The 8,661-nt window shown below is 43.7% G+C and overlaps 1 protein-coding gene across 10 annotated transcripts in view; it reads left to right on the forward strand.

Moving 5' to 3' along the window:
- The window catches only part of LOC118227792 (RNA-binding protein 47-like), a 38,603-nt gene extending 31,669 nt beyond the window's left edge, over window positions 1–6,934 (forward strand). For 8 of the 10 annotated variants that reach the window (XM_035418679.1, XM_035418681.1, XM_035418683.1 and 5 more), the window contains 3 exons: window positions 1,128–1,334; window positions 2,730–2,917; window positions 3,311–6,934. In XM_035418679.1, coding sequence (XP_035274570.1) covers window positions 1,128–1,334; window positions 2,730–2,917; window positions 3,311–3,553 — 638 coding nt within the window. In that variant the 3' untranslated portion in view covers window positions 3,554–6,934. The remainder of the gene's footprint in view (window positions 1–1,127; window positions 1,335–2,729; window positions 2,918–3,310) is intronic. The other 2 variants (XM_035418687.1, XM_035418688.1) reach the window with 2 other exon arrangements.
- Window positions 6,935–8,661: the final 1,727 nt, after the last annotated feature.

The following is an 8,661-nucleotide window of genomic DNA, read 5'->3' on the forward strand; positions in this document are numbered from 1 at the left end:
TCCCTTCTTAGGCAAATAATCCATACCACATATATTTTTTTCATTCTTTGCACAGAAAATGAAAGCAGCGCCTTGCAGTACGACCAGTCATGAATACTCTTTAAGTTTCTATCACATACTCCTCATCATACCTTTGACCCAAGTGTTAAATCCAGGGATTGCAAAGCATGCAATGTCCCATTAGTGCATTATTCACCAGACAATACTTCCAGCAGTGCTTTTGTTTATCTGCTCACATGTACTTTATTTGGGTATGTATTTACCCTTATTGCAAACAACATGATTAGCAGGCTTTACAATTAAGCCTCGGCTACCCTCTGACTTTCCCAAACACAAGCTCTTCATACACACACACACACACAGTCACACACGCACGCACACACACACACGCATACACGTACACACACACGTACGCACACGCACATTCACATAAAACCGCCTTTGAAAAAAGAGGTTGAGTCACGTCTGCAACTGCTGGTTCTCCTCTGACTGGAACAGTTGCAGAGATTTAGGATCACGCCACCCCTTTAAAACCACTCCCTGTAGAAGGAGTTCTCCCAGGTCACCGCAGTGTTCCCTGGGAGGTGAAGCTCGGAGCGAAATTAGCCTGCGCAAACGAGATCCGGTGTCTTCCATGCACAAGAATATATGCACTGCAGGCACCAGAGCGGCTCACCTAGGCACTAACCCTGGCCTGTCCTGACAGTGAGGTTTTGAGCCTGAGCTACTTCCATAAGTGACTGTGCGCAGATCTTTCAGTCACGTATGACCTTCTTCAGAGCTTCAAAAGTCCCTTTTCGATTATGATGAAACATTTGACATTTGAATGAAGAAATGGAAATGAGTGAAGAAAAGTGTTAGCAAGGCACGATGCCAGTCCTATTTAGGACATCACTCAACCCAAAAATAAAAAGGATTAAAAAAAACTAAAAAACATTGCCGCCAAGGGTGGAACATCACTATGGTGACAAGCCCTCAATCCCCAACCGCAGCCTGACCCACCCAGAACCTTGAGAAAGACCTGTAGAACTTCTCGGACAACCAAGCTCTTTACATTCGAACAAGTCGTGTAGCCAGTGGGGCGCAGTCCTTTCTGAACTGGAGCGTCTCTCGTTTTGTATCTCAAGCAGGTACTGTAAGAGGCCGGGGGCGCGCGGCCAGCGGGAATAGGGCCCCGGGGCCCCGTGGCTCCTACCTGGGGGGTTACTCGGCCGGGCGGGGCATCTACAGCCGCTACCACGAAGGGAAACCCAAGCTGCAGGACAAGCCCTACGAGCTGATGCCCAGTCTGGAGCTGACCCAGGTCAACTCAGTGGGCATGAAGCCTGGCACAAGTCAGTATGGGACTCCGCCCCCTTCCCCCTCTGACCCGCTCACTCCACCTCCAGCCCCGCCCCTTTTACCCGCTCACTCCACCTCTAGCTCCACCCCCTTTTTACTCCTTGTTTCCTAGAAGAGGTGTTGTCAGTGGTGTTAGAGCCTCTTTACCTGGTTTTCTCTCTTTCTCTCGCTCCCTGTCTCATTCTGATAACAGTGCATAACTGATTTTGGGCCTCATTAAGTAATAGGGACTTGTGATTAAGACAATCTTATTTTCTATTTAATTAAAATTTAAGTAAAAATGGGGTATATTCCTAAAATCCTGGAGGAGTTGCGGGTTTTTGAAATTCAGAAGGTTTTAAGTGATGCATTTTGTACCTTTACCGGAATTTACACAAATTACAGAAAATTGCATTTCCAGGAGTGATTGCTGGCCCTCTGATGGCCAAAATCACCACTAAATAAAACCATGATCCACAGTCAATTCTGCGAGTGGAAAACAGGCCTGGCCAGAGCTCATTGGCCTTTTGATTGGCTGTATATCGAAAGGACTGATAAAACCCGTTAATCTAGAGGCAGAGTCTCATTAAGCTGAGTCATACTTAACTAGCATTGCTGCAGCTGAAGTCATGTTGTGTAATAGGACCTGTGCAACAGGTCCAGACACGCAGTCGCTGCGTTTCATAAGGAGCGCGTACTTCATATTTGTCCCAAGACGGGATTAATGCAAATAACATAATCTCACATGCGCTAGATTACGCAGTCCTGCTGGGGCATTTCAGTGCTGAAGGGATAATTATGCCTCCTGCCATACAGAACGGAGGCCTCGTGTCAGTTGGATATTCGAGACACAGATTAGTGCTAATTAGACTTTGAGAAACTGGCGCTTACCCTGCGTCATAAAATAAATTGGACACATGGAGCTAACATGTGAACAGAGGATTTTGTACATTTGTGGGGATTTTTTTTTTTTCTGTAGAGACCCTTTAAAGTGTCATAATATATTTGTGCATAATTTTACGCTGAGATAACATGAAAAGAGATACTTGTGCATTTTGGTGAAATAACTTCAACAGAAAAACTCTATATATTGTATAGAACTTTACATTTATTTGGGTCTATCCATTCACATGGTTGCACTGGACTCTACCCATTTTTAACCCTTTGATAAGTTGATTTTCCAGAATGTTTTTTTCTCGGTCAGTGTTCTAGAACTCCATTGCTTTTAATTACCAACGGTGACTGTTACATCAGCATTAGAATGCTCAGCTAAGAACATTCTAATCACATATTTGTGACGTTACATTTTAAAGGGTTAATCCACGCATATATTGTAGCACTCCCTCTTTAAGAAACTGTGGCCCCGTCGCTGGTTCCCCTCTGAAAGCTCTGTGCCTCTCTTTTTGCAGTGGCGCTCCCGGCCCTGGGGGGCCAGTACCCCATGTTCCCTGCTGGCAGCGCTGCTAAAGTCATGGAGGAGGGGAAGATGCACGGGATGGAGCACCTCATCAGCCCCCTGGCTCTCCAGCACGACCACACGGGGGCTCCCACAGCCGCAACGGTCCTGCCAGCTGTGTCCACCCCACCCCCGTTCCAGGTGCATACACATTCTTTCATTTTCTCTCTCCCTCTCTCTCTCTCTCTCTCTCTCTGGTGTCACTCCTTCTCTCACTCTCTCATTCTCTGCCACTCCCTATCTCACTCTCTCATTATCTCTCTCTGTCTATCTCACACTATCATTCTCTCTCTCTCTCTCTCTCTCTCTCTCTCTGGCACTCCCTCTTTATTATTCTTTCTCTTACTCTCTCCTTCTCTCTTCCAGTCTCCTCTGGTGTGTGAGATTCATTTTTTATACATTATTATTATTACTGTTATTATTATTATCATTGTCAATAGTTGTGGGGAAAATGGTTGAATAGATCATTACCTATCTAATCTCACCTTTTCCACCCTGTCTTTTCTTATTTTTTTTACCTCCTGCTCACCGCAGGGTCGCCCCATCACCCCAGTGTACGCCATGGCGCATGGCGTCCAGCGCATCCCCGCCGGCGCCAACCTGTACGGGACCAGCTACATCCCCATCACGCACGCCAACTCCGCCGCCATGGCGGCAGCCCTGCAGAAGAACGCGGCGGTGGCGGCGGCCTACGGGGGCTACGCCGGATACGTGCCCCAGGCCTTCCCCGCCGCCACCTTCCAGATGCCCATCCACGACATGTACCCGACATACTGATGGAGGCCCTCCCCCTCGCCCGGTCGCCCCCGGGAAACAAAGGACACTGAAGGAACACTTTCGTATTTATGAAGAGAGAACTCCATTTTGGATGTTTCATTTCATTCGCCTTGGCTTTGTTGTGTGTTTTATTTGGCCTTTATTTTTTGGGGTTTCTGAAAGTGAGCATATTACTTGGCATTAAAGAGTTGTAACCTTACATCTTAAAAAAAGAAAGAAACGTTTTTTTAACCATAAATTTCTTTGTACAAAAATAGAAGAACGTTGAAGAAAATGTGCTTTTTTGAGTTTCTTGAGAAAAAAAGTTTATATTTTGAGAATTTTTGATAATGTTAGCAATAGTCTTTAATATTACTGTAGAGACTTAAATGTCTTCCGTCCACACACTGTATGCCTACCAGTTTGAATGCGGACATTTTTAGCTATGCATTCATTATTATAATTATTTGTTTTGTTGCATTGTTATTCATATTAATATAAACATTTTGGTTTTTTCTTTTCTTTATAAAGTACTGTGGTATGAAGGTTTTAGGTTTAGCCTTGGCCATATGTGTCATCTTCATCTCAAAGAAAAAAAATATGTGTGTAAAGATTTTAACTAGATAACTTCGGGTAAAAACCCAGGAACAAAGGTTTACTTTTTCTGAAACGCAGGGACACGATCACCCACCAGAACCAGAAAAGAAACTCCCTTTAATCTGAAAAAATATTCATAACCAATGTAGGGTGACACTGCACCTACAATAAGGAGCATGATTCCAAACAAATGTTTGCTCTCAAAGGCAGTAAATGAACATTATTGTAGAATCTCTCAACTTGTCCATTTCGGGGAAAAGAAAGTGATCTCCCCCCTTCTGAATGACTCTCTGTTGAACAAAGCTCCTCAAATGAGACCAGCATTCAAAGACTTTCACCTCAGCGAGCACAAGTTTCGAACTGGTTCATATGCTTCTGTATAAACCTATTGGAAGAGCAAGATCCATCTACTCTAATGTTAAACAAGACCAGGTCAAAATCTAGTATATGGCTGGACCGAACCGGCTGACCAATGGTGTAGCTTCATCACTCAGTGACTCAGTCACAGACATTCGTGACTTCCTTCCATAATGACTAAGATAATGCTAATGCTAACCAGGTCTAATATCTATATGCGCAGCACTGCTTCATTTTTCTTCAGATCTTCTAAAAGGCAGATAATACCCTTCAGATGCAGTAGTTTCTCTTGTAGTGGAGGTTAGCATTGGCGCTAAAAAATGAGCACTCTCTGTGAGAAACACTGAGCTGTTTCCGTGTCCTGCTTTCACCCATGTAAACCGGCGGTGTTGAAGTTCTCTGCTGTGATTGGCCATGGCCGTGTGAATCCGTCTCATGTGACTGGCTGAATTGCCAAAGCGGGCGCATGTTTTGGGCCTAGTGCAGAAGAGGCTTGGTGCACCACGCCTTCCAGTGCTTACCACGTACTCACAGAAGATGTTTCCAGCAGAAAACCTAAAATGTTGTCATAACAAACAAAAAATTACTACTACATGAATCGTTACTTTGACGAATAGAACTGGGGGCTTCAGACCTGGGCTGGAATTCTTTAACGCATCGCCTTTATGAAGTTCAATGAAACGAACCTTTTAAAAAAAAAATCTAACCCTGTGACAAACTGTATTTGAGCGAAGCAGATCCTGAGCGAGCTACATACTGAGCAAACACACCACATCATCTCCTGTGTAAGGAAGGGTGGTTACCGCGGCAACAAAGACACGCTTCCCTATCTGTTGATCAGTTGTCTGGTGGCTCGTATTACACTCCTTTATACTGCTAGTGTATACTGCTGTCACGTGGAGCCTACATTCTCCTGCTTTACTTTGCTGAAATGGCTTTGAGTTAGGTGCACTTAACATAGTCCACAAGAGGTTGCAACCCACCCCCCCCCCCCCCCCCCCCAAGTGAAATATTTGTTGTTATTGGTGACATTTAGCTTTTATTATTATAATTTTTGTGGATATGCTTGTGTACGTGTGCAAAGTGGCAGCCATGATGGGAGAAATGTGGAAAAAGTGTGAAACTGGGGCCGCTTCAGTGGATTGCACGTTGCAGAAAAGAGCAGGCGCACCGGTCTGTTCGTACCGAGCTGAACTTTTCTGCTCCCTCACGGGTGTACCCGAACCCAACGGCAGGTTTCTGAATGTCTGTTTGTGCAGAGCTGAACTTTTCTGCGGTTCACATAGGCTCTGATTCGGAAGACAAAAGCCACACAGAACACGCGAAGCAGAACACAGCCAGTGAATTGGGACATGCCAAAGTAAACAGGCTCATCGGTGACGTGTGATTCGCCGATGTCGCACGTGACAATGGCAGGTGCATGGGGACGCAGCGTAGGCCTGTCATATTTGAGCCATTTGAATTTGATCACGTTTTCCCATTGCCGCTGTGAGACACAAAGCATAGTACATACGTGGCTTGTGTTGCTTTGGAGGTAGTTAACTCTGTGCTTTTTTAATCAGACTCGGCTCTTTTGTTTGCTTATTTCTGATTGGCCGTGGAGCAGGCTGTAATTACTCTCTGTGCTAAAAGCTAAGTAAACATGCCGAACACACAACAGAGGCCACAGCGTTCGCCATGGACCCGCCCTGACGTATTTATGACGCTTCTCAGCATGTTACTTCATTCAGTTCATGCAGTGTTTGTTTTGTATTGCCTGTTTAAAGGCTACTTTTTCTGCTGTGTTTGGAAAGAAAAATTGAATCAACTCCGCAGAAATGTTCCTTTTGCGATGACAAACGTTCAAATATATTTAATATATTCAGTACAAGTGTTGTATATGAAGCTTAAGAAAAGTGAGAAGAAATATAATATATTTTAAAAGGAGACAAAAGATTTGCTTTCAGTTCTTTCTTTCTCGTTAAAAACAAAAAAGTACAACCTGTGATAACAGAGAACTGTTTTTCCAAAGCATCCAGGACTTGTGAACATTCAGAAAGGGCAGTTGTGATGTGTTATGCAAACATTTGATGTATGACTGGTATGGAGGTGCTATTACCCAGAATCCTCTAGGTAGTATATGGAGTGCTGAACCAGGAAACCAGAGTGCCTGCGTAAGCATCTCTCCATTGCGATTATTTCACAAACACTACAAGAGTAGTATTTCAACTTCGATGTGCAAGTTCTTGGCTACTGAAACGAACAAGGTGTGGATATTTTAAGAAACCTTTTAGAAATGCAATAAAAGTTTTTAGCGTGCCTTATTTCCATGCATATTGCTTTAGGCCTTTTTAACCTTTTTCTGTGCACTGTAATGTCATTACGTTGTTTTTAAAAAGCTTCTTCTTCAGGATTGTTGTATTTAAAGTGCTAGCTGAATAGTTAAATAAAGCATTTTCAAAAATGGCATTTCTGTATTTACTCTTTGCTGCGCACATAAAGATGAAATCTTTGTCATATTAATTTCATTCGCTCACACATGGATGCTTACCCCAGGCTGCAAATGATTGTGAGATGGCTTATGAACTGGTTTTCTTATATGAAAAATATACCCTTATATATAGCTTTAAACCAGTCACATAGCTTTCAGTATTTCTACTCATAACTTATTATTATTATTATTATTATTATTATAAGCTGTGAAGATTCCCTTAATCTATAGCGTCTTACAATACATTTTGACCTTATTGTGTAGTTGGATATTAAGCAGAAACACTCTGGTTAAATAGGCTGCACAGAAATTTCTGTGAATTTCCCAAGTGTACAGCCACACCACACCAGAGGACCAGGGAGTGACATTCCCCCTGAAGCTTGCAAACTCCAGTGGTTACCAGAGGTATTGCAGTTTAGTATGCCACTTGTGCCAAAAAGCAAATTTCCCCATTGAAGCCCATTCAAAACTATGCATTGACCCTGGCAAAATTATACTATTCTGGCCAGTACGTTTAAATTCTAAAACATTTTCACGCCAAACGAATTACTCTCGAGGAACACATTGTTTTGGCTGGACCAGCCCTACAAACGCGAATGTCTGTGACTGACTGAGTGACTGAGTGATGAAGTTACACCATTGGTCAGCCGGAGAGGTCCAGCCATATACTAGATTTTGACCTGGTCTTGTTTTTCTGAGCCCCACAGAAAGTCCCATTCATCCCTTCATGTTTTGGTACCCAGTGTGCATGCACATCTGGTGTCAAAAGCCCACAGTCAAACATAGTAGCTCCCATGGGCCAAGGAGCAGCTCCAATAGGAATCCACGGAACTGGTAATTTGTAGCTGTCTTAAACACAATATATGACACACCAATAGGATTGTGCCATGTGGATTGATTGCCAGCAGGTGGCACTATTGCACACCCCAAGCTTCAGGCAGCCATTACGTAGCAGGGCCTTGCTTCCGACCTCCTGTCTGTGGATCAGTTCAGTTCAACTGCTTCCAGTAATGCTGCTGCACTGACCGACGCTGACAATTACACACCCAACGACCGGGCACTCCCAGAGAGGGCGCTGAGAATGCTCATGAGGAAGACCATGACGCACTTTTGTGTGCTGATTTTTTTTTAAAATGGATTTATTTAGGGGGCTCGGTCACCTTCTGTACGAGACCCTCCCCTGCTCATTCACGTTGCTCTCTTCTGCTGCACATTGTGATGTCATCCTAAGCCACGCTGTAGCTGCGACGCTGACGTTATTTAACTGAAGAGCAAATAAAAAAATCATACTTCTGGCATTCGGTTAAAAAATTATCTTTTGCGCATCTGTCAGATCTGTGACTAAAGATGGCGTGACAGACTGTTGACAGAAGGCAGCACGTCGCCTGACGAGGAAGACGAAAGGCCAAGCGAATCTGGAACACTCAGTGTACAGATTAAGACTGCTTTTACCATGCAAACCGCTGACTCGCAACAAGCTCTGTATTTTGTAAATTGCATTTACGTTTTAACTGCATATGTTTTATAATTCATTTTTTCCACACTATATCAGAGTATTAGCTTGTGACATATTTAGCTTATTTGACACATCCTTAAAATGTAAATGATTACTGCAAATACCTTGTTTCACTGAGAAGCAAACATAGCACCCAAAAACCAACTTCCTGGATGAACAGAAAAATCTGCTCTTGCCTCTTGTCTCAGC

Source organism: Anguilla anguilla, chromosome 5 (genome assembly GCF_013347855.1).
Source record: "Anguilla anguilla isolate fAngAng1 chromosome 5, fAngAng1.pri, whole genome shotgun sequence".
Lineage (NCBI taxonomy): Eukaryota > Metazoa > Chordata > Actinopteri > Anguilliformes > Anguillidae > Anguilla > Anguilla anguilla.